The sequence below is a fragment of the Callospermophilus lateralis genome, chromosome 9 (genome assembly GCF_048772815.1).
Source record: "Callospermophilus lateralis isolate mCalLat2 chromosome 9, mCalLat2.hap1, whole genome shotgun sequence".
Classification (NCBI taxonomy): Eukaryota; Metazoa; Chordata; class Mammalia; order Rodentia; family Sciuridae; genus Callospermophilus; species Callospermophilus lateralis.
In genome coordinates, this window is record NC_135313.1 from 89,532,611 (window position 1) to 89,559,674 (window position 27,064).

Consider the following 27,064-nt stretch of genomic DNA (forward strand, 5'->3'; position numbering starts at 1 on the left):
ACTAGCTCCAGGAGGTAGTTCTCCAGGAAGGCTGCTCCAGGTAGCTCCAGGAAGGCTGCTCAGCATGCAGCCTTCCTGCCCTGCTCCTCCTTCCTCTCTTGTGAAGACCTAACAGCCCCCTCCCTCTTCCAAGGTGCCAGCCTTTGAACAAACCTGATTTTTTTCCTACCAACTCTCATTTCCCAAATATTGGCTTTGGAGCAATAAGCAGCCTGAACTTTAGTTCAGTAAAAAGGAACAGCCTGAAGGCAAGCAAGAGGGATGGAGAAAAATGGAAAAGAAAAGCACCCCTAAAGTAGCAATATTATATACATTTTATTTAAAAGTCATATTAAAATCATGTTAAAACAAACAACCAAAAAACAATAAAAGGCAAAATATCAATGTGAAAAATATTCTTCATCTTCCAAATTTACGTTTTCTTGACCCTACTTGAGTGGTGATTTGAAGAGATTTTCAGCATCTTAGAAAACATAAAAGTATATAGAATTTAGTAAACAGGTCATTTAGCAAAGTCATTGATGACTAAAACATTTCTCTTTTTGCAAGAGAGGGTGATTTCTAATCATCTGGTCACAGCTGGATGATTGATTGATGAGGAGAGCTCCCAATAGTTTAAAAAGTTTGTCTCTTCTTTGGTGTCCACAAATCTTTGCCAAAGTATTTTATAAAATAATCTCTTAATCACCTCTCTCAAGAACCATGGAATTTGCAGTCCCTGAACATGTTTTCCCTGTGAAGCCCAGCCCAAATAAACCTGTTCATATGTAGCTACAACTGAAATAGTTCAATTATACAAAATTAACACAGAGATGATACAAACTTACTAATGTATTAATATTTCCTATGGATTGCAAATATGTAACCTATATTGTTCTTTGAATCACTCAGAGATTTTCCCCTGATTTTTGTTTGTTTTCCAATACTGGTGATTGAACTCGGGGCCTCAAATATGCTATGCAAACCCTCTCCACTATCCCCAAATAAGAGATTCTTCAATGATGATGATGGTGATGATTTTGATGTCTACTATCCACACTACCTTATGTATGACATTAAATTAATTAAATTATAATAAAGTTAAGCAGCAAATGGTAAGTTATTTCTGGTTGAAGTATTTATGAGTATAATTAATTACCTATCAAAGCCAATCATAATTTATCTGGAATTTGATATAACACAAATTACATTTCATTTTACTATTTGATGAATTAAAGTTTATTCACATAGTTAACACTGGGTTTTTGGAGTATGGGTTTTCTTGTATTCATTCATTTTAAAAAAGATATATTATTTATCCACTTGTAGCAATGCAATTTGTTTCCTTTAATCCCACACCGTATAAAAAGGGCAAAACAGAGACAGATTTTCTGTACTGTTCCTCTAACCACATATTGCATGACTGACTTCTCTATAGATCTGCTTTTCTTATACACAGCTATTCTACCAAAAAAAGAATTTTAACACTCACAATCACACACAAGTCCATATATATATATACACTTCAAAACTTTTATATAGTCATATGTATTGAGGAGTCACTGTGTCTAAAATAGTCCTTTTATTCATTCAGCCAACATCTGCTGAGGGCCTTTGAGAAACAAGACACTATGTTAGGTAGTAGGGATGGAAAAATAAACATGGTTCTGTCCTGAACTCCAATGAGCTCCAAATTTAGTAAGAGAAATAGACATATATAGAGAGAATTTCTAAAAAATAAAGCTAAATATAGTCCTAATGAGAAGCAAAAGAGAAGAAGAGGCAATGCTTCCTGAAATAGAAAGCATCTGATCTTACTCACATACGAGGATCTTGAGAAAGAAGTGGCATGTCAGCTCAACTATGTACCCTTGGGAGCTCCTAATATCCCATTAAGGAGCAGGTATGAAAAGTGGAGACAGATGAAAACGGCAAACAGGCCAGTGATATGGTCCCATTTGCATTTTAGTATGATGATTGTTGGCTATTGGCACGATAGATATTAGGTGAACTGAGTCAAGACAGAAAAATATATCATTTACTACCAATAGATAGCAATATATAGCAAGAGAAAAGAAAAAGCTTGAGAGATAGTTAGGAGGTAAAAAAATATTAAGAACTAATGATTCAGTCCTGCATTCACTATCATGCATTATCACTATTTATTACTGATAATGAATAATTAAAAAATAAGTACATAATATGTCAGTAAGTACCAAGAAATAGTACCAAGACTGGTAAGGGGAAAATGAAGAGATGAAGTGGATTATTTTGTTAGAGGAGTTGAGAGATTTGACATGAGCAGATACTGAGCAAAAACATGAATGAAAGGAGAGATAAAGGAAGAGAGAAGAATTAGTGAATTGGGGCATGTGGTACTGTGTGTCTCATTCTTTGGCAAAACTCTGTGGTAAGAAACATAATTGGAAGTAACTCACCTCAAGTACCTTAATGTAGGCACCTGCTATTTTGCTGCCAAAACAAGGTAGTCCCCAGGCAACAAAAAGGTGGGAAATATGCCATGCACTTTATCATCAGTCAGTGATGTGGTTCATTAGCCATCCACAGTAGATGACAGGAATAGATACAAACTTCACTTTTCAGTTTTTTTTTTTCTTAAAAGAGTGCAATATTAATATTTGCCCCCACAGTGATTTTCTTAAGGACAAACAGATTTGGCTGTAATTATCTGGATTTCAATTATTGGTATTAAAATGGATGATTCAGAATTTTGAGGTTCTGTTCCATAGCCAAATGTGCCAGATGGAATGTGTAAGATACCTGGGCGTGAGGAATAACTGTCCTCCTGGGGAAGTTTGCCTGATATCATCCTGGGAAATCCCATATATGTCTTCCAAATGCAAATGGAAGACAAAGTCCATGTAAGAGCTTTAAAAGGCAAAGCATGTATAATTCAACTGAAAGAATCAGACTAGGGTCACTACTCTGTACCTCAGTTTGTCTAAGATGAACATATAATTCTTAATACACAATATTTAACTCATAGAAATACTATGTATTAGTTACCATTAACATTTTCTTTCCTTGATCAATAGGAATGTGTCACATCCCCACAGGTGATACAACAGTGTTTTCATTCATGCCTTTAGAAAATCTTTTTTGAAAAGATATGCTATAAAAGCATCCTGACACAAATACCATAAAAGTTATGACTCTAAAGTAAATTTTGATTAAAGAACTATTGTCATTTGGTGAAAATCTTTTACAATTCCCTAATAGCTTTTTCTATTGTACTGCAAATTGGTTGATTATAACTCTCTCTTCTTCCCTGAAGATATTTTCATTTCTAACCTGAATTTTTTTTTCCAAAATTAAGATACACACATTCAAATCCATGGAAAATTAGAAACAAATGAAAGATGACTTATAAAAAGGTGATTTGCATTTGGAATAATCTTGTCAATTTATCAATTCTATCTTTAGACCATATCTTCAAGTCAGTTCTCCAAATCTTGATTGCCACCATGGTATTCTAACCTACCACAATGCCTTACCCTAACTGCAGGAATCTCCCAATGACTTCCTTGTCATTCTCCAGAAAGTAGTTAAAAGTGATTTTTAAAAAATATACTTTTAGTCATAGATGGATGGAAGCAATACCTTTATTTATTTATTTACTTACTTACTTACTTACTTATTTGTTTTTATGTGATGCTTAGGATCAAACCCAGTGCCTCACACATGCTAGGCAAGAGCTCTACCACTGAGCCACAACCCCAGCGGTACAAGTGATCTTTTAAAAACATAAATGGGATTACATCACCCACTCCACTTCCCATCTGACAATTGTACTTGAATTAGATTGAAACTCCTTGGTTTGACTCAGATTATTCCTAGATCTTAAACCTCACTTCTCTGTTCATTATTTACAGTCCCAGGATTCTGTTTTTGTCTGTTTTTTTTTTGTTTGTTTTTTTTTTAACCAGAGCATCTTTCTTGCCTTTTATGTTGTAGTTATCCCTCTAACTGAAATGACCTTAACTTATTATGTATTTTTCCCATGGCTACCTCCTCCTCACCCTTTACATCTCAGATTTATGTCATTTAAGTGAGGATTTCCCTAAAGTTTATCTAAAGACTTCTTTTATTCAATATCATCATAACTCATAAAACCTTAAGATTTTTTTTATACATTTGTTTTATTTCAACCCCTCACTATTCAATAAGCTCCACAGGTCCCTAATTTATAATTCTAAGACTGTGAAATCCAAGTTACAGAGATCAGGTTCATAGCAGGTGTTTGGCATATAGGTTCTGATCAAATGAATGAATAAACATATCAATATGCAGATAAAAGCTAAAAAACAGAGTAAAGTCACCAGCTTTGATTTCCTTAAAATGAGTGTATTTCCTGTTTATGAGGTGTTCAATGTTTCTGAAAGTCAAATCACTTACAAAAATTCTGTAGACTAACCAGGGCAGTAGAAATAGGGCAACAATGACAGTAATTAAAAGAATCACTAAACCATAAATTGCATTCATATAATGATATGGGTATGTCTTTTTATGAACATTTTTGTTGGTGCATTAGAGTTGTACATAATGGTGAAATTTGTGGCTACATACTTGTACATGCACACAATATAACAATTTAGTTTGGCCAATATCTTTCTGATATGGGTATGGCTTAAACAAAGATGAACTAGTACACTGGCTATAAAGAAGAACTACCATTTATCTGACTGGGACATTAGAACTGAACTCAGTTTGCCATTTTTAGTACTACCAAGAAAGCATTTTAGGACTAAGACTGTCATAGCTAAGACCAAAGTTATATATTTATCTACATAATTTCCCACTAAAACACAAATTATCTCTTTCCTCTTTAGAATTCCTAACTTATTTAGTCTTAAAAATAAAAGAAAAATGGAGCAGGACATTCATCAGCTACATGTTAGTGATGAGTCTCAGCCTCCTCTACCACCTCTCAACCTTTCCCTACTTAACTTTCATTCCCTCTCCATTCACAGATATATTTCAAATTTCCTTGAGGAATCTTTAAAAAGAGGCAGTTTTCTGATTTATAGCTCACATTTTCCTAGAATGCCTCATCTCATTTCCATCATTTTGTACTATTCACTTGGGTGTATTTATACCTTGTATTGTGAAAGAGTTAAAATAAACTTTTCACATTGATATTTTATCAACTACATCAGAAGAAATCCAAGATCTAATGTCTTCCATGTAGCAGGTCAGAGATCGCCAACCCAAATACCATAAAATATATTCATTTGTCCTGAGTTTTGGTTTTCTGGGTTAAGTAGAACAGCTGTGCTTACCCTTAGTGAACCAGTGGCCAAAAAACCAAGGTGAAGCACAGAGTGAAGAGTCAAACATCCCAAATCATCATAGTGCAATCACTGAGATATGGATGCATGCATTTCATATGTGTGTATTTTATGAGTGGAAGCGTGCTATTGACAAAGAATGAAAAACAATGAAAAGACAGAGCTACAAATTCTAGACCTTGGACAAACCTCCTGAGCTGTGTGCCACTGTTCTCATCTGTTACTCCTCATCCATCTCCTTACCAGAGCTGCTGCAGTACGAGGGGTCAACAGGCCTTCCATTTTTATCAGAGCAGGAAATTGCTCGAAAGCGCATGCCTTCTCCACACTCTTTGCTCTCTCCATGTATCCGCAGTCCTCGCTGGGGCTCCCTTTTATCTTCTGGAAGAATGCAATCTGACCAGTTTCCATAAGGTTGGGATATAAATACATCACAAGGACAGAGCTCTGCTTCCACTAGAGGGTACAGGTGAGCATCCTGGCATTTCTCCTTCTTTCTGCTTTTTCCTGTTCCAACAAGAGACATTGATGCATTAATTTCATATAAGCTGTTTTGTTAAGAGTCACTCATATTTTTGCATTTACAAATCTCAGAATATTAAACCTCAGTTCAGATAGATTTTCTTTTTCTTTTGGCTTGAAAATAAATCCTAGGACAAGAGAGAAACTCCAAGGGCAACTGGAAAACTCAAGTTAATTTGAAGATAAAAATAATTTCTTGTGGGAATACAGTACAAAATGCTTAGGTGTTTTACACAGTGACTCAAGGACTAGAAAAATTTCTTATTACTTTATTTAATATTGTACTCTCTGCATTCTATTTATAATAAAAATTGATTAACCTTATGTGTATTCTCCTCGAAACTAATGGTTGCCATGAAACAAAAGAGTTCAAGTAGTAAATCTCTTTTTTTTCTTTTCTTACAAGTAAGTTTTTAAAAACAAATCTTAAAATGAGCGTATGGATCATTTCAGATATGATGAACAAAACTGAGCTCATTTGGTTCCTTTTATCATATAGCTCAATGTTGACACAAACAATAAATTTAAATAAATGGTCAAAAGATGTTGAATAATCTGAGTAAATGCTATAACTTCCATCCTGAGAGATCCATTTAACTTAAGTATTCTAGAATGTGAGTTTACTTTACCAGTTGACTTTGATGGACCTTTGAGATATTACCCTGAATTTGAATAATGATAATGCAGTATTTTTTTCTCAGCTATGAATACTTGATAATCATGTTAAATGGATTCTGATTCAAGCTGTAACTTGATTCAACTATGCTGCCAACACACTTCCTCTAGATTACTAAAAATTTTCCATAATTCTATATTTTGTTTTCTCACTAATGAGCCATTAGCTAGAGTCATCCTGTGTTATAAAAAAAAAAAATGTAGGCAGTTTTATTGGTCAATTCCCAATCTCTATATGTTTTATAAATGCCTGCTACAAATTGATGCATGAGCTCCTTCCTTACTGTCAGATGGTTTGCATTACACACAATTCTGTAGGTGTTGGCTGGATAATGGATTCTATGGTCTGCCATGATGCTTATGTTCATATGAAAAAAAAAAAAATCCTGTCAGACCTGAAGTTCATCAGGTACTAGCTTAATTCATCTTTGAGATGATGTATCCAGTCCATTTGAGATGATGTATCCAGTTGCCTCTATCATTAGGAACATTTAGAATAAGCTTGAGAAGTATAGTACAGCCATGAGAAATTACTGGTTGAGAGAGGTATCAGTCAGTAGTGATTAGTTCCTTGCTATCAGCAAGTAGCATGCCCGAGTCTATACTCTTCACAAACTTTCATACAGTACTTCTCTGAAACTCCCAGTCTCCATATCTTCAATTTCCACTCTCTTCTTCTTCCACTTAACCTTATATTCTGAATCTGCCATTGCCTTAAAACTACTCTTTCCAAAGTGATGAACAAAAGTGACACAGGAAACAATTCCTTATCTTTCAGACTTGATCAATGAAAATTCAGCTTTGACTTTGACTATAGTTTTAAAATGGCCTTCCAAAGTTTCATCATAATATACTTTTAGCCTTACCCCAAATCCTCACCATTTCTCCAACTACATTTTTTATTGATTTATTTATTTTTTTATCTGATAACATTTCTCTTTGTATATCTCTCTTAACTGATGAAGTTCCTCAAGGGACCAGCTAGGGTCTCTTCTATTCTGAACATACAACTTTGTGCTAATTAAGGAGTTTCAATTAGCATCTGTATTTCTTAAGTTCCAAATTAATATCTTCCTCACAGATTTCTTGCTTAAGCTTTCAAGGATCAATTGAATGTTATGTGACAAAATCCATCACTCTTCATCTTCATTTCACATCACAATCTTTTTATTTCCTTCTGCATTTCCTAGCATGACTAAGTAGAAACAGAAATGCCACACTATTATTCTGTTGAAATCCTTACATATAATTAATGATTAAAAAATTACGATGTTTTTAAAGATTACGGATCTCTTAAATTTGGTTGATTGGTTTTTATACAACCAATACCACCCATATTAGTCCTTTCCAAATCTCTAGCTGAAATCACTATAGCAACATTCTCTGAGAACCTGTTGCCACTATACCTAGCTCTCTTTCTTCTGCTCACCACACTGCACTCAGAGCCAGCTTTCAGTGATATAAATCTGCACACATCACTTGTCTACTAAAATCTCTTCAGTAACTTCCTATAGTTCATAGAATGAAGCCCAGACTCCTCACATGGTTATCAAGGCTCCAGCTGACATAGGCCATTAGTATCTCCCTCACACCTGCAGTAAACCATTCTGTCTCTGGTACATTACAATGTGGCAATATTGAACATCTTTCAGTTCCTAGAAATTGCTCTTTTGGCTTGTGGCATTTACATGTTTTACTCTAGTAATGCCCATAGGTTCTACCTTCCCTTTTAAGTATACTTGTCCTTCAGATACCAACTAATAAATTACTCCTTCCAGAAAGCCACTCCTGCTGGGCATGGTGGTTCCTACTTATAATCTTAGCAATTTGGAGGCCGGGGCAGGAGAATCACAATTTTGAGGCCAGCTTGGGCAACTTAGCAAGACTCAATCTTAACAAATACAATAGCAAGGGCTGAGGACGTAGCTCAGTGATAGAGCACCCTTAGGTTCCGTTCCTAGTCCCCCTCCCCAATCAACCAGAAAGTCATCCTTGAACATGCTCCACATATCAGGATTGAGGAACTTCTTTGCCTCTATACTTTCATAGTTTGTGGTAGACAGAACAATGGCTGTCCAAGGATGTCTAAACTCTAATCCCTGTAACCCTGAATATGGAAAATTAGACTTTCTGGATGTGACTAAGATTATAGACCATGAGTTACGAGATTATTCTGGACTATTTGGGTAAATAAAATCTAACCCATGAATCATTGAAATCAGAGGACTCTTCCTGGATGAGAAGGTGGTCACAGGGAATATGATTATGAAAGAGTAATCAGAGAGGTAGTAATACTAGCTTTGAAGATGGAGGAATGGGACCATGAGCCAAGGAATTTGGTCTCTCTCTAAACTTAAAAAGGACAAGAAATATACTCCAGTAAGGAATGGCTTTAAAAAGGACAGGAAATATACCTCCAGAAAGGAATGGCTCCTAGCCACAGTCTTTTCTTAGTACACGTCAGACTTCAAACTGTAGAAGTATAAAATAATAAATTATAAATCTGTGTTGTTTTAGGCCTGCAATTCTGCAGTAATTTGTTATAGCAATGACAGGAGATGAATGCAGTTCCCAATATAAAAGCTGACACAGCAGATATTACACTGTGGTAATTATGTATAGTAAAAAGCTTGCCATATCTCCTCGTAAGTCTATATGCTCTGTCAAGTTAGGTTCTTTCCTCTCTCTTCCCTCATTGTATTGCCAAAGTCTAGCATGCATGAGTGATCAACAGAAAGTATTCACTGAGTAATTGAGAATACAAGAAGTTGTAGGGGGAAGAAGAAAGAGAAAATGGAGGATGAGGAGGGAGGTGGGGAGAGAGAGAGAGAGAGAGAGAGAGAGAGAGAGAGAAGGAAGAAGGAGGAGGAGGAGGAGGAGGAGGAAGAGAAGGGGATAGAAACAGAAAAATGTTCATTTACAAGGCAAATGGAAGGAATATTCAGCCAGAACAAATATTCAGTACACATGGGTGCTGTCTTTATATTTGTGATACAATAAAACCCAAATTATCAGTCATCCTTTGATAACATTAAATCAAAGTCAGCATTGACTTTTGTATTCAGAACCAACTAGTTTCTAAAAGATCAATTCCTAGTACAAATCTAAAGACTTTTTCCACTTAAGTTACAGTATGTATTAGTTATCTAGATATTTTAAATATCTAATCATCTGCTAAAAAATATTGTCCAGCATGTGTGCCTATGTGTTTTATATATATATATATAAACACAGATATATTAGCATCTGTATTTCTTAAGTATGTATGTATGCATGTATATATATATATATATATATATATATATATATATATATAAATATATATATATATATACATACGTTTATAATACCATGTATATGTTTGTGTATATAAACACACATGAGCACTTACACACACATATCTGGATAAATTTTTTATCCAATGAACTGACTATCTCAGCATTGTATAAACTGCTTTACTTACCAGTCTAAAGTCTGTGGGGATCCAGTTTGAAAACAACCAGATAATGATTAAGGTCTCATATTAAAAATGTAAACAAGAAAAGAGAGATGCTAGATGGTCCAATATTCAAGGGTGTGGCCTATATTTGGGTCCATATGCTTCTTTATAGGTGGCTATGTTAAGCAGAGAAAAATTATGATGTGGTGCTCCAGTTTGAGTCCCTGGCTTCTCTTCTCTTTCATGGAAGAGATTGGTTTATTACTGCAATTCTGCAATAATTTGTTATAGCAATGACAGGAGATGATAATAATAATAAGTAATCACCAAGTTACCTAGAGATATCAAAATGGAAGCATTAACTTCAAAATAATAAAAATGTCTTGTAATCTATAAAACTTTTAATTCACCACGGGGTTTTTATGTTTTTTCAACATTGACACTAAACGACTCATTTGACTTTTTTTTTTTTAATGACTAATGCATTTCGTGAAACTAATGAGTTGTTTTGTTGTCACCTAGACATGAAGACACACAAATATCAATTAACCACCTAAGTGAATAGCAGTTAACTTAGAAAAGGAATTCTAAATAGTCTTTTAGTGTGAGTAATCCTCGGGTTAGAGTTTGCAGAAAAATGTATAACTGTTCTTCAATATTTACTTTTATAAAAAGTCTACTTAAATAAAAATCAAATTCATTAACATTTTAACAATTCATAACAAACTGTGCTGGATAAATATTCAAGGATTTTTAGCATTTTTCATCCTCATTTTGCAGGTGCCAAATATCATTAGCAAACTTTCAAGAGAAAGAAAAAAAAAGCCACTAATTAAAAACTTTGTTCCCTCTACAGTAAATTTTCTCTCATCTCAGAGATACAAATTTGTTAGGAAAATGGCTTCTGAACCATTCTATATGTACATGAAAACCAATTGTAAAGAAGTTGGTCCCTGAACTTCATATTATTCTCTTCACCCACATACTTTCCTATTTTATTGTTTTTCCACAAGAGATTTATTTTATCTTGGTATTACAGACAACGTTGCATCAAGCTATATGTGCACAGTTTTGTGGAAGTTAGAGCACAAAGTACAGCATATCTTATTTGATGTTTCTATCATAATTATACATTTCACCTCCATTTAGGAAAGCACACACATCTAGTTTGTATGCATAAATCCTGTGAAAGGTTCTAATCAATTACATAAATTCATTGTAATAAATTAAATTATAAATGTGATCACGTAAGCAACGCATTCAAACAAAGGGGTCTTGAAACCAAGAGAGTTAGCACATGAACTGCTCATGAGAACAAATGGTCACCCTATACTTAATGCTCCGATATCAACGCCAAGATTATTCTCTCAATGATCATTCCTGTGTTTTTCTGTTGGTTCTCCAGTCCCTGGGTTAAGTTTTCTGCATATACAAATAGAATGCAGTTGAGAGAAGTTCTAGCATATGATCCATATAAATGGTAAAACACTACTACATCAGTTATTTATATACTGCTGGCAAAAAATGGACTTCAAACTAAGTACTGCTTGCTCTAATTTCCATTCCACTTTTGTAGATATGCACAGACTGAAAAACAATGAAATATCACAAAAACAGAATCTAGATGTAGAATTTGTTTTTTACCTTACAGTACTAAAATTTTAAAGGTTCAATTTGCTTGCAAGATAATGGCAAAAGGAAATAATGTAGGTCAGATCTGCCTTTATGGTTTTTTTTTTTTTTTCCAAATCAGTGACTGCTCTTACGATCATTGAGAAACTGGCATGATGAAGCACCAGAAACTTTCCCATTAGTTACTCGAAAGAAGTAAGCAGATAAAGTGCCCTTTGAGACTACAAAGACTATGAAACTACATAGAAAAGAACATGATTGTCCTACAGTGGCTCACACCTTTCATTCATTTCACAAATGCTCATTGGGTCCATGTTATATGTTAGTTATATTGGGTTTTGAGGGTATACCCTGGGGGATGAGGGAAAAACGAGATACCAGACACAAATTTATTCTACATGGTAGATTCAAAGAAGCACAGTGTGTCTGAAGTTGAGGAGTGAAAGTTATGCCCTACCTGTGAGCTGTCGCCGCCTGCTTTGGGTGGTTTCACAATTCCTGGAGCAGGGTGTGAACTTGGACCAGGTGGTGAAGGTGCAGTCCTCTCTACATGGGACGGTACATTCCTGCACAAGGGGTGGCATGCCATGTGTCTGCTTGAGGCATTCCATTATTTCTTCAGACTGGTTATCATCAGAGATGCATGAGACAGCTAAAAACAGAAAAGAACAGTAGGAATTCTTTTGTTATTATTTTGATTTTTCAGTCGACTTCTGGTTCTCTGAAAAAACAGAATTCTCCAATGTTTGAAAATTTGCTCTTCGCTACGATTGCACACAGTGTTCATAGCTAACCTTATTGCTCCCTGGAAATTAAATTTTTATTGTTGCCATGGAAATATCAGAGGATTTAATTGGTTTCATTATTAATCTAAACTCTGCATTGACAACAACCAAAATAACTTGGAAGTAATTTATTTTACATCCTGCTCATGACCATCTGATCTTTAGAAATGATATAAGTCCAGAAAAGGGAATCTGGAAAGGAGATGAGGACAATAACGGACAAAACCAGTTTTAAAAGACTGTGTGAAGTCTTCCTAGGCTTGATTTTTATTGTTTCTTTGTTTAGATGGCATTATGGAAGTAGTCCTATTTTCATGTCACGGTATTTTTTAAAAAAACTTGCTGACTATAAATAAACTTTTTTTCTCATTAATATTTAAGGATCAGTTAAAATTTTAAATGACTTTATTCAAGCACAGCCATAATCTATCCAGATGTTCCCATTAGTTATAGGTGACTTCTCAAAGTTTCTCTCTTATACTTTTTCAACTAGCACGTCTCTAGTCATTAAAAAAACAACAACAAAAAAAAACCTAATAACTTTGAGCAGAAAATTTATAAAATATCACTTAAGTTTTTCACTATCTGGAACAATGCCATTTATTTTATTTGATTATGAATGCAAGATACCTTGGTACATCTTTTATTTATGCTGATTAGTTAGATGTATCTTTATATTCTGCAGATCGGCATTTCTTTGACTGGGAATTATTAAATATTGCCCATTTGGGGAGGCGGGGTTCCTGAGCCTATCTTGTATTGCCTCTATCCATTAGATGCCAGAAGCACATATGCCCTCTAAATTGTGACAGCCAAAATGTCTACAGACATTAACAAATGTCATTGGGGATGTGGGGAAGGTGAGGGGGAGGGTGAGTCTGGTTTAGAAAACTACTATCCTAAACCGTTTTCTAACATGGCTGTATTTTGAATACACAGACTCCATGGCAACACTTCATATCTCTCTATCAACCTTTCTGAGAAGGAAGTCTGGAAATATCTTTGTCTTGAATTGTTCTTTGTGGTTCCAAATCTAGCCTATACTGAAAGCCCATATTTGGCATGGTGCTTGTTAATGGTTTGGATCTAGAAATGTTCCCTGAAAAGCTCATGTTTTAGACTTCAAAGCAATGTTCAAAGGTAAAAAGACTGAATTATGAGAGTTGTGACCTCATTTGTGGATTAATCCATTCAATGAATTAATAATTCGAATGGACTACTGGGTGATAACTGTAGGCAAGCAGGACACGACTGTAGGAAGTAGGTCACTGTGGGCCTGTCTTTGGGGACTATAACATGTTGCTTGCTTCTGCCTCCTCTCTGTTTCCCAGCTGCTAAGAGCTGAGCACCTTTCTTTGGCCATGGCCTTTTGCCTGACCTGAGACCCAGAGCAATGAAGTCAGCTGACCATGGAATGAGATATTGGAAACTATGAGCCCCAAATAAACTTTTCCTTTTCCAAGTTGTTCTTGTCAAGTAATGTGGTCACAGCAATGAAAAGCTGACTAAAACAGTGCCATTAGACAAGGTGTGCATTAATAGATACAGGCCGAGTTCATCATCCTAAAGAAATCATACTTTAGGAAAACTTTTATTGCAGCTCCTTAAAATCCACGATGTGATAAGGAATAAAGAGACTTCAGCAAAAGATCAATGTCATTAACAACTCTTATGTAAACACCTCCATTACACAACAAGTGTACATAGAGCTCCTTTCAGTTGTCCATTCTTATATTCTGAATTTCTTTTTCTATTCTCAGCACAACAAGTCCATCTCAATTCCACAAATCTTTTTTTAGAACTGGTGAAAGCCAAAGCTATCTAATGCTTCAGGGCCAAGGAATTAGCTACGATGACAAAGGACGCACACACAATACTTTCCAGCTTGTACATCTGTTCTGTGGCAGGTGGAGCTATTCATTCATTTCGATTATTTTTTGTTTTTGTTTTTATCCACATCCTAGGAATAAAATCCATTGTACATCAAGCCAACATCACCTGCATTTTCTTTGTTGGGAATATTGCAGCCATTAATGATGAATACAGCAAAATACATTATCTTAAGTAGGGTACAAGCAAATGTTATTTGAATCACATGTTTAGATAACCAATTTGGAATCATTTAGAGAACTTTCATCTTGCCAAGTTAATTTTTTCCAAGATGACAATGCACTGAATAACATCACAAGGAATTTTAAATACTTTTAAGAAGCATTACTTTCTGAAATGTAAACCTCTAATATATATAAAAATGAGGAATTTTTCCAATGAAAATAATTTTAAAATACTTCATTCATTTTCTGTAATTTCTTTTGAATAACTTCAGAATTTGAAAGCTCTGATAAATGAAAACTTAATGATATTTTGAAGTTCTACTTAATGATATTTTGAAGCTCTGCAAACTTATGAATTAGAATATACTGCATTTATGAAAGTCTATATTGAACTGATTTGACTTAATAAAGGAAAGCCTAAGAAATTAAGAAAGGATAGCTACAGCATATGGTGGAATTCACAGATATTGTAGTCAAATGGTAATGAGTACAAATTCCAACTAAAACACTGAAAGCTAGAAGAACTAAGATAAGTTGTTTAATTGCTTTGCTTATTCTCCTTGTCTTTAAAGTGAGTATAACAAGATCTGTATAACCAGTAGTGATGAAAATTCTAAACAATGTCTTGTACATACCACACGCTAAATAAGTGCCACTAAGTATGATTATCTTTCACATTTCTTTTTTTATTACAGCAGGATGATAATTCTTCAAGTAAGTATACACATAGACATAGACATAGACACATAGACACACACACACACACACACACACACACACACACACACACCATATTCTCTTCCCAAGGCCTCATTTTTTTTTCCTTTTCCATTCTCTCAGTATACTAATGAGGCTATTCAGACCAGGTAAGATCTGTCACTCTTGTACAAACTGGTGTAGTGAAGTAGCCAAGTGCAGACATTGAAGGTTTCGATGGGCCACAGAATGCATATGAAGTTGGAGCATAGAGTTTGGTAAAACTCACATTAGTCTGAGGACCATGTCTTTATTAAGGAAAACCTAAGGGTGAGTGATAAATAAAGAACCACAGGCAATGCAAAAATGAGTTTAGACCAGGAATTATGGTTTTCAGATTTGAGAGTCTAATTTCCTCTCCAGTGTGAAAAGAATCACAAGTACTGAAAGCATGAATAAATTAAGTGAAAATTATTTCCTTCTTAGGAATATAATAATATTAAAGCAATCATTTCATTATCAAAGGTTTATTAAATAACTGTATTGAGCTCTACTGGCGAAGAAAATACCAAAGAAAATATGACAAGAAGGCTACAGGACTGGAAAATCAGCATAGAAAACAAAACAACTATGCAAAGAAAATGAGAAGACATTGAAAGTAAATAGAGATAACTAATAGCCAGAGGTACTGCAAATTCAAAGGACCCTTCCATCATACACATCATGGTCAAAAGCACTTTTAAAATATATGAATTACATGTAACCTACAATATAGTTCTGGGACCAATATTAAAGGAATATAGTCTCCTTAAATCTTTTGAAGAGTAAATCAGATGTAGTATAGTATACTGAAAAAAAATGCAAGTTTTGGTTTCAAACAGAACTGAGTGACCCTTTTTTACTGTTACCTATAGTAAATTATGAAACTCTTTAGACTCTCTTCCAAGAAATGAGAATGATCATAATGCCCATGTTATAAATTGGCACAGATAAAGTGCCTTTTACAAAACCAAGTACATTACACATTAGTACATGATCCATAAGAGCAAAGTATTATGAAAAAAAAAAGCAATTGGAAATAAATTGTGAGAACAGGCAGGAAAGGAGAGTCCACCATCACCTTTCTTGGTTCTTGGCTCAGAAAGAATTTTTCAAATCCCACCCAACTCTCTTGAGCCCTAGGAAGTGTGACTGGAGTCTGTTTTGAATCATAATGTTGAGGAGAGTAGCCTCTTCCAAAGACTATATGACCCTCCCACAGATATTTTCTGTTCTCATTCCAAGTGCTAAATTATGTGTCTTAGGGTATCTCTAAAAATGAGGCTGTATGCTGTCACATAAAATCACACCCCCAGAAAATTGAAATATTAGGCCTTTTGAGAATTCTTTCTAAAAGCACCAAGATCGAGATCTCTGACAACAGTGAAGAGTTTCATGAATTGAGAATAGACATTTGCATAGGAGAGTGCTGGCCATATTTGCATCTTTTGTACCTCATTTCCTGAGATGGCCATACAGCAGAAACAGGTACCACATCCCTCTTTGCTAACATTTAATTAATGGAGGATTTGAATATCTAAGCATGATTTAAAGCATATGCCAAAGGTTTCCTGAATATTGAAAGGATGTGGGCCTTATTACTAATCAGAAAAGGAGAGAGCAAAGGACAAAACAAGGTTTTTAAGTCTTAAGATCAAAAATGAATCTTATTAAGGTCATTTTCTCCACTGCCATTGTCATCTAAACATGAAACCATGATTATACACTGAATCATAATTATCTATACCTTCTTCCTTGATGGACCTTACTAAACATGACCCCTCCATTTATCTATTCACTCACTTGGTCACACAAATATATATAAAACCATGAATAATCACAAAAGCATTGTGTGTATGTACACAGATATACATGCACATATGTATATTTAGCTATACCTATATATAAATAATCTAACATCCAGGAAGCCACAGTAATGGCAGTAGCAGGGAACAAGACAGATAGTAATACATCAGTTTCCTAATGGTGATAACCCAAGGAAAACTGGTGTAGAAGGGGAAAGTAGGTTCTTCAATCTAAAATTAAAGGTTATATAATGGGCAGGCAGGAAAAAATAAGTGCTTATGTAGAATTTATCTGTCAGGTAGCTACTATTTTGTTGAAGTCTGAGTCCTGAGTTCTTCAGATCAAAGAAAGTCACTTGTAAGCCTTAATCCAGAGAAAAAATATTTCTCTTTTGTTGCTTTCAAGTACTGCACTAGTGGGAAGCGTTTTTCCATCAGGAAAGGGAGAGACATCTTCTTCGGACCCTTGCTATATTTCCACCTGAACTGAATTGTCTAAGAGAACTTGGAATTAAATATTTTTAACTATATTTCATTTATTAAAATTGGAATAATTATAATTATAAATGAAGGAAAACTGTACTCCTATGTAATATTATCTAAAGAGACGTGAAAAGATATTATTATTGGCTATTGTTGGAATTTAGCTATCCTAAGTTCTGGGCAGAAATCTCTCCAAGGAGTTGTGAGCAACAGTTGGATTCCTTGGTAAGGAATGACAGGGAAGCAGGTGTCCGAGCCAAGGCACTCAGACAAGAACATTCACCTAGCAAATGGGTGTGACAGGGTGACCTGGAATCCTAAAAACCTCTCCTTGATGTCTAAGGTCACACTTGTATATTCATAGTGTCTAGGAAGGTACATGATATATAGCATTAAGTTCTGCTACTTCATTTTTCTCTTCACTGCTACACAGGATAAATCTTGGGATAAAGGCATCAAAAAAGGAAAGATGGTGTGAGGAGCAGAGTGACCAGTTTCTTTCCTTGTTATCTAATTCTTTTCCATCCTAGCAGCATGAAGAGGAAGAAATGCCCCAACATCAAGAGAATAATTTGAGAATTTTGCAAAAGAAATGAAGCAAAGACTGGTTTGGATTCTCAGTGAGTCTCACAGTTAATTTTTTAAAAAGAATTGCTGTTAATGTGGGATGGTCAGGCCAGCTCTCTTATGCTTAAATGCTGACTAAAACCAGCAGATTATTAACCATTACTAAATGGCGGGTCTTTCTGCCCCGTATCACCTCTGAACTTCAATAGTCAGACATGCTGTGATAAGTTTTTCTTCTTTTCAATTATGATATGAAGAGGACAGGGGTCACTGCCCTTATCATAAATTATAATGTTCTGCCTGAGAAGACGAAATAAGGATGGTGCCTGCTGCTGCATGTTTGCCCACGCTCATCACCCTTACCAAGGACACCCAAATTACTTTCCTGAAGTTGCTTCTGACCAGAGTTCAACTCTAATCACTGAAAGAGAAGGGTAGAGAGAATTTCTCTCAAGAGGTCATAATTTCCAGGAAATGGGGGTGACAAGCTGGAAAATAGAAGGGTTCTTTCCACAGGGTTGCTGTCCTGCAGTAGTGGACTACTTCATTTCAGGTGCAGAGGTCGATTTACAGGCACATTCAGAAGCTGAAAGGTAGGCAGCAATTGCTCAGCTTAACTGATATTCATACACCATGTCCTGTATGTCAGGCCCTGAACTAATGGCCAGGGACACAGACAGAAGAAACATGGAAATCAGATTCACAGCACTCAGGGTGCTGCAAGGGCACAGCACTGGAGCCTCAGGGATTGGGTGATCAGTGGGGTCTTTCTACAAGGAACAACACATGAATGGTGAGCAGGATGTGTCTATGGAGAACAGCCCAAGCCAGACCAGAGGCTTGGAACACCATGGTCCCTGAGCAGAGAAACACATGATAAGATGAGCTGGCTTTCTGCTTCTGATACTCATTTCACTAAGACCCTTTACTTGCCCTTTGATAAGATTCTAACGACATGTGCAGTGTCTTGTGTAGTGAGGCTGCTAATGTAATGACTGCACCAGGCTGCCCATATGTGTGGGGACCAAGGTTAGAATACAAGAGGAGTTCACAACTACAAATCCAAAGAGATAAAAGGTCCATTTGAAGTATCCCCACCTTGGGTTGGGGTGCACCCATATAAGAATACAAGCTTCCTGCTGGGGAAAGAAAAGAAGTCCACTGCAATTATTTTACTATGGCCTGATGAATCTTGCTTAAGAACCCTTTCACTTCTAGGTACTGAGGAAACATAAAAATGCTAATGAACACTATCTTAGTTCTCATTATTTTGTTTCCTTCCTAGTTCTTTTCAGGAAAATAGGGAGTCTCTCTAAGCTATTTGCACTTCTCCTCCCAAGCCTACATCTGAGTGTCGCACACGGGCAGTATGCGCTTAGGGTCTGTGTAAGGGCCCTTCAGAAGCTTTCTAGGTCTTTGCCAGCAACTGCAATGAGATGGGTCCTTGTGTGCCCAGTGGCTGCTTGCCCTGGTAACATCCACGGTGGAAGACTCAGGCTAAAGATCTCAGGATAGATTTCCTCTCTGGGAGCATTGCCCTCCCACATACCTGAGGAGATCTTACCTGCCTAAGTGCCTAGCTGAGGCCAACTGATGAGTTGCCTGGGAAGTCAAGGGTGGGCTCCTATGAAATCTACCAGTCAACATACCAGTTGCCAACCTCTCCTCAGGTGAGGCAGAGAGAAACTCTTCAGGAGTTTCTGGTCAGGGAAGCTCAGGAGCACCTGGGATGCAGGAAGGCCCTCTGTCTGCCTAGTGAGTCCAGGTCATGGCTACCCTCTGAGGTCCCTGCTATGTTGGAGTGGGATCCTTGTAGGTCATCACTTCCCAGAGTTTGAAACAGGTCAAGGATCCGAAACCCTTGCTTTCTTCCTTTTCTTTAGTCAAATTCTAGCCCTAAACCATCAGTTCTGAGTTAAGAAAACTCTTGACCCACATTCCTTCTGCTCTGCTTCCCTGTTCTCTTTCTCTCTTTCCTTTTTTAAAAAAAAATTTAAATTTTCTTCTCTCTTTTTTTTTCTTGAGCACCATAGAGTAAAATTGAGGGGACTCAATAGGAGTTGGCCCAATTTTGTTCCTTTTCCTACCCATCAATCACCTGGTGAGAAAATAACAACAAAAATATCTTCTTTACTGTCCAAAGGAGATTCTACCCACATTACATCTGTCTCCTTCCTTATCCCTTCCCCTGGAACTGGAACCTCAGGTATTGGGCAGTTAGTAGGGTCTTTCTGTTCAATAGCTAACTAGCCAACCACTCCATATACTCTGTTTGATTCAGAAAATGTCCCAGAAATTCCTTTTCAGTGGCAATTGTCAGTTGTAGAGAAGACACTTTTACTTGCTATTATTCATATAAGTCTGTTGGAAGTTAAAGCTGGTCCTGGGTATACCCTGGGGACTGTGTTTTTCTCCTGGTATTTCATCTTTCTCTTTACAGTGCCCAGTATGTGGGTAGAGTGTTTGGAGGTCCCATTCTTCAAAACTAGTATTTGAAGGAAGTGTGTGCTCATGATTGCATGCTGACTGACATCTATGCAACTTTTGAGTGTGAACAGCATGAGTTGTGGAAATTGAATTAAACAATAAACCTGTAATTGCTTGTTAGGGTACTTTAATTGACTCATAAGTGCCATATGTGAAGCTGCGTGGCTGCAGGAGCCCAATTATAAGCTTGCTTATGGAAAGATACAACTCATTTTGCATGTTGGAAATATATTCCCCAATAATTGCTGCCCTCTCAGAAAAGAAGACTTTTCAAATAAATACAAAATACTTAGTAAGCTAATAACACATACTTAGTCCCTAGGTAACCTGAAATCATTTTATTTAGGTTCTAATACAAGATTGGGAACAGTGTTGCTGAAAAATGTTGCTTCCCCCTTTTATAAGGCATTTGTTGAGCCCTGGAGCCCTCTGTGTTCCCAGCTAACCAAAGAAATGTGTGCAGCTATGACTCTTGGCTTTAAGTTACTTGACCTCTCATTGAAAATCACCAACAAAAATAAACATTTCAGGAAAAAAGAAAACATTGCAAACAATTCATAAAGAATAGCTAATATCTATGCAAAAGAAAAAGGGAGAAAGATCTCAAAACTCTGGCTTCTGATGTGTCATGGTCAATTTCAGAAGGAAATGCCAGAAATCAGGTAAATTTACCCACTTATGCTGGGAGGAAAGTGATTCGGATCAGCTGGGGATTTGGGTATATTGGCAGGCCTGGGAACCACAGGTGATCTAAATTAATTTACAGCCAGGTAAGGAAGTCAGAAATATCTAGACAAATAGAATGAAGACTGTCATGAACTGGAATGGAGGGGCTGGGTTTGTGACTCAGTGGTAGAGTGCTTGCCTCACACATATGAGGCACTGGGTTCAATCCTAAGCACCACATAAAATAAATAAATAAAATAAAGGTATGGTAGAGTAACTGTTGAGAACTCTATCAAGGAAAAAAAAAAAAACAACAACAAAACAACTAAATTGTCCTCCTATAGGACAAAGCGCATCCTGAGGATGATGTTTACATGGCAATAAGTGGTTCTGAACCCTAACAATCCCCATCAGCCACAGAGAAACCAATGACATAAATATATTTTTGTTTATTAACAAGATTGCAAGGCAAGTCTCTTAAACCACTTCCCCCCTAAACTAGACCAGATAAATATTAAATTTGCAAAGAAATAAAGGATGTGCTGTAAAAATTGTTTTAAAAGAATTTCCTGGGCTGGGGATGTGGCTCAAGCATAGAGAGCTCGCCTGGCATGCTGGCATGCACGGGGCGGTGGGTTCAATCCTCAGCACCATATAAAAAATAAAAAAATAAAGATGTTGTGTTCACCGAAAACTAAAAAATAATTCATTCTCATTCTCTCTCTCTCTCTCTCTCTCTCTCTCTCTCTCTCTCTCTCTCTCTCTCAGGAAAAAAAAAAATTCCTTAGCCACTCCTTCCATTTAGATTGCTTGAGTCCTCAGGAAATACGAAGCCTATACTGAAGAAAACCATTATGAATGCATGTAAATCATCACATTCAGCAGGATATTTGGAAACAATCATTCTAAATTAAGACATGGAACCTAATGTGAAGAAGGGACAATTGCAACCAAGTTTTTTTCTTTTTTCTTAGTGGATCAGTGATTCTCTCTCCCTGGTTTTATAACACCTCGGGGTAGCTCCATTTATTTCAGCTGACTTTCTCCCATTAAAAATAATTTGATGGGGAATGACTATTAATGACCATGCTGTTTCTTTTCAGGGTGATGAAAATGTACTAGAATCAGGTATTAGTAATTGTTGCACAACTCTGTAAATACACTAAAACCTACCAAAATGTACACTTCAAAAGGTAAATTTTATCTCAACAAAGTTGTTATAAAAATTAACAATTTAAATATTCTGAATCTTAATAGATGTGATTTCAGAAAGAGGGCAGATATAATGTCAAAAGATCGTGTCAATTTGATGCTGCATTGTAGAAATCATGGGAATCACAAGCATTTGCCAGTTAGCAAAAAAATTATTCTCCCAAAAGTTATGCTCAAAATCATTTATATTAAATTTTATAAACAGAAGTGTTCACATAAGCAAGGCATTATATTTTATTATTAATGCTTTTTTTCAAATGATCTGTAAAGTTTCATTTTTAAATGTTCTTCATTAATAAGGAAAAACAACAACAGCCACCTCAATTGCAGCATTGTTGACCATGTTAGAACTCTGCAGAACACTATTTAGAGAATGCAGTCAGCTGAATGATGAAACATAAAAGCAATATAAATGAAATGTCTGCCTTAAAAAAGGCCCATAATCTACATAGAATACTCGATTTTTATCCTATAGGGAAAAATCAATAAATATATAGATACCTATGAATCAACTGCATTGGAATATATTCAGAATATTTAAACATTAGATGCTGCTTATAGTTACTGTGTTATAAAAACTGGCAGGTAAGAAATTTCTAACTCCTCTTATAAATGTGGCTCCTTTACTTTTTCTTTCTTTCTAAATCACAGCTTTATTAGAGGAGTAAACTAATGATGAGAGAATCACTGGTATTTCCAAGTCATTTTTGTCACAGCCACTAAAAGATATCAGATTCCTTCAGAAATACCCCCTGCCTCTAAATTCCATGCATTCTGCTGAATGAGGTCCTCAATTCAAACTATATGAAAGTTTTTGACATTTCTTTTATATGTATGAAAAAAAAAATCATGTACATTTCATTCTTCAGAGTATGACCTATAACTATGCAATACACTAGAAGCTTTATGCTTCTCAAACCCCTATTTTATGTACATGTACAAGGGAAATGCATATTTGGCAGGTATGAAAGAATAAATATGCTAATTCACACTGCATGCGGAAGGTGATTTATTCCATTTTTGAAGGAATATGGCAGTATTTACATAAGTTTCACCTGTATCTCTGCAAACAGCTGTTGTGCAACTAACTTTCAAATCAGGAAGAAAAAAATGGGCTGGGTAGTTTCTAACAGAGGCTGTGGTTTTGACAGATGGATGTGCTTTAGTCACTTGCTATACTTCACAAAAATGCACCGAAAGAGTTGGGCCAAATCACTCCAGAAAATAATTATAGATTTTTTTTTTAAAGAAGTACTAACACTTGGAGTCTCAGAGGTAAGATTCCTTAAAAGTCTGTGTGGAACTAAAGTTCTAACTGTATCTCACATGAAATAAGTTATCTGGATAATGAATGCTCTATCATCTATCAGGAAGCTGAACTTCACATCATATAATCATTCTAGTAACAGTAACTAAGTAACAAATGAGATGTGAAACTCAAATTTAGAAATAATATGGTGTTCTCTATTGAAAAACAACTTCAAGGAGCCAAGACATTAATTATCACATTGCTACAGAGAAACAATAAATCAACCCGATATCCATCCACATTTATTTTCCCCACTAACCAGAGTATGCTACATTTTCTCGTGGGTCTGGCTCCTTAAAACAGCCTCTAAGAAACTTTTCTTTTCATTTTTAAATTTATTTCTATTTCAATTGACACCTAGTAATTGTACATCTTTCTGGGCTACAGTGTGACATTTCAGAAGAGGTAAACAATGTGTAATGATCAGATCAGGGTAACTAGCATAACTACCACCTCAGATTTATAACATTTCTTTGTTGAGGACATTCAAAATCCTCTCTTCTAGTTATTTTGAAATATGCAATTTAGCGCTGTCAACAGCAGTTATCCCACTGCACATTAAAACATTAGAAGTTATTCTGCTTATTGGATAAGAATGTTCCTTATTTTACAAATGATTACTTTGCAGATCACTAAGTACTCATGCTTTACATGTAATCATTATCACCATCATTATAATATATTGTCTGTATGTATAAAGCTGATGCCATATCAAGAAGGCATTTGTTTTCATTTTCTTTAGTCTCTGCCTGCAAAGACCCTGTAAAATGCTGCTGAAATTATGTTTATTCATCTTCATATTCTCTTTGGTCCCTCTGGAGACCATGCATTAGCTACATCCTTTATGAAAAACAAATGTGTTAATACTTCTGTTCTGTTGTAGAATTTCAAATTTAATAAAATCTTATAATAAAAGTAATGGTGGATTCAGAGGATGATACTTCTGCCCTATACATACCCATCAGTCATACAACTTAGTTCTCATACAAGACTTTTTAGTGAAGAAAAACATCATCATATAATATGTAGAATGATTCCTGAAAAGTTGTGAAGAAAAACATGAAGGAAATTAATCTATTTTGATGCAATAGGAAAGCCTGTTATTGAAGGACATTTCATCCAAGATAACGGCATTTAACTTCAAAGATTTATTCTTGAGCATAAACAACCACTCTTGTACTTATGTAAAATTGAAATAGTTTAAAATGATGTATGTTTCAAAATATAAAACTGATTTTCTGATTTCGTACATAATTTTTACCTGCTAAAATCAATTAAGAGTAAAACAGCCTTCAGATGCCTCACCAATTATAAGTTCTTCAAGTCAAGAGCTTGACTTATTTTTACCTGTAAGCACTGAAAATAATTCACCTTAATGTGAATTCAGTTCATATATCTGACTACTTTGAAGTAGTAGTGGACATTTGTGTGATTCAGATCACCAAGGCTAATCGGGCCAATAACCAGACCTTTTCATAGTTCATTATTATAAATGTTACATGTTTGCTTCCAATCTTCCTACTGCCCAAGTGGAACTTGCTTTTTGGTCACAGAGTTTCATGCCCTGACCAAGACCCTAGTGTCAGAGACAACGTGGTCTAGGAACTAGTCTAGCTCAGGCTTTGCCTGTGATAGCTGCATGACCTACTGAGCCAGGTTCACTGATACTAAATTGTATTTATATTCAAAATGAAGAAGTTAGACAAGGAGGATCTAGGTTCCTTCTAGATGAGATTCTCCATGGATACATTATGGTCACGGGCATGTACAGAACATTCTCATGTGTAGTATTACAATTGACAGAGCTGTTGAGAACTTTCAAGATTAGCAGAATCAGCTGGTCCTTAAAGCAAGAGTTCATGTTTAATTATTTTATATTTATTTCACTTAGTGACATGTTGTTACATACACGGAACATGGTAACATACAATGGACAACATTCTACTATCTTGGTTTAAAAAAAAAATCCATGTCTTAATTCAGAAGGCAACTCACATAACAATTTAAACTAGTTGGCCTTCCAGGTAAAGAGTGCAGAGTAGAAACTTGAACATACTTCCACTTCCTTCTAAGACCTCACTAAAAATCTGTGAGTCTTTAACACTCTAAGAACAAAGAGAACAGGAAAAAGAAAGAAAAGAAAAGAAACAGAATGGAATCACAATTGCTGTAAACAATGGAAAGGAAGCAAAGAACTACAAAAATATTTCAAGAGACAAGAGACCTAAGAAAATATTCAACTAAGATAGAAACAGTGAAAGCCACAGATTAATTTGATTCATATCACAGAATCTCTAGAAGCAATGTTGAATGAAGTCAAGGGATGAGCTTAAAATCAGAAATATCCCACAGTATATTTACATAGCATTTAGAGCCTCTAGCTCACTTCCCTGTCTTCTCTCTTTCCTGCCACGGAGCTAGGATATTGACCTCCCCTTTCTTGTTGCACGATTGGAGGTTAAAATGACAGTAGAGGCTTGCTAGACTGGGGTTCAGCGGCATAATTGAAAGGATTACTGGACCAGGGTCACATGATTGCTGAGACCTCCTCACCTTCTTCCCCAACTCAGCTCCTAACATCCTGACAATCAGGTCTCCCCAGTCAGGTCACCGATTTTAAAGTTTTTTTCTAGGGTATTCAAGCAGTAAAAGAAGAAAGGCTCAGCCACATTGATATGAAAAGTTTCCAACATGAGTAGCCCAGCCAGATCTCCCTACTGAAGTTAGCATGGGCAGCCAAACTCATTCAAGTTCACCTTTTCACCTTACTTCTAAAGAAAGGCAGACAAAGTCTGACAGAAGAATGATCTGGAACAAATGACAATATTTTCAGTGGGAGAAAACTGAAAACAAAACAGACAATCACTAAAACCATTATAGATTTTTTGACAGAAAAACCCATAGAGACTGCTCAGGGAAAAAAAAATAGCAAATAAAGGTCTTTTAGAAATTAAAAAAAAAATTAAAATTAAAAGAGCAATCCAGTAGTTTGCAAAACTAGATCAAGAAAATCTTTCAAAAGTGGAGTAAAAAGGCAAATAGATGAAAACCAGCAAATCAGAAAAATCAGAAAATCCATCTGAGGAATCTAATATCTGGATTATACGAGTTCTTGTTCTAGAGAACAAAAACATTCAGAGGAACAAATTAAAATATAATTTCAGAATATTTCAAGAATACACATTTCTAAATGAAAATGGATCATGAAGTTTCAAGTCAATACAGATCTACATGAAGGTACAACTTATTAAGATTTCAGAACAAATGAGACAAAGATCTGAGTTTGATTTCTTACCCCTGATGACATTTAAAGAAAAATATCTGCAAAATTCTGAAGAAAAATTGTATCCAACTTAGAATTTTATACCTCACCAAGTCATCACACATTCAAGTGTGAGAACAGCA

General features: G+C 35.7%; 1 protein-coding gene across 1 annotated transcript in view; it reads right to left on the reverse strand.

Annotated features, from left to right (window-relative positions):
- The window catches only part of Thsd7b (thrombospondin type 1 domain containing 7B), a 697,342-nt gene that overhangs the window by 219,376 nt on the left and 450,902 nt on the right, over positions 1 to 27,064 (reverse strand). Inside the window, exons 12-13 of the mRNA XM_076866252.2 lie at positions 12,014 to 12,208; positions 5,532 to 5,795 (exon numbers count right to left, since the gene is read on the reverse strand). Coding sequence (XP_076722367.2) covers positions 5,532 to 5,795; positions 12,014 to 12,208 — 459 coding nt within the window. The remainder of the gene's footprint in view (positions 1 to 5,531; positions 5,796 to 12,013; positions 12,209 to 27,064) is intronic.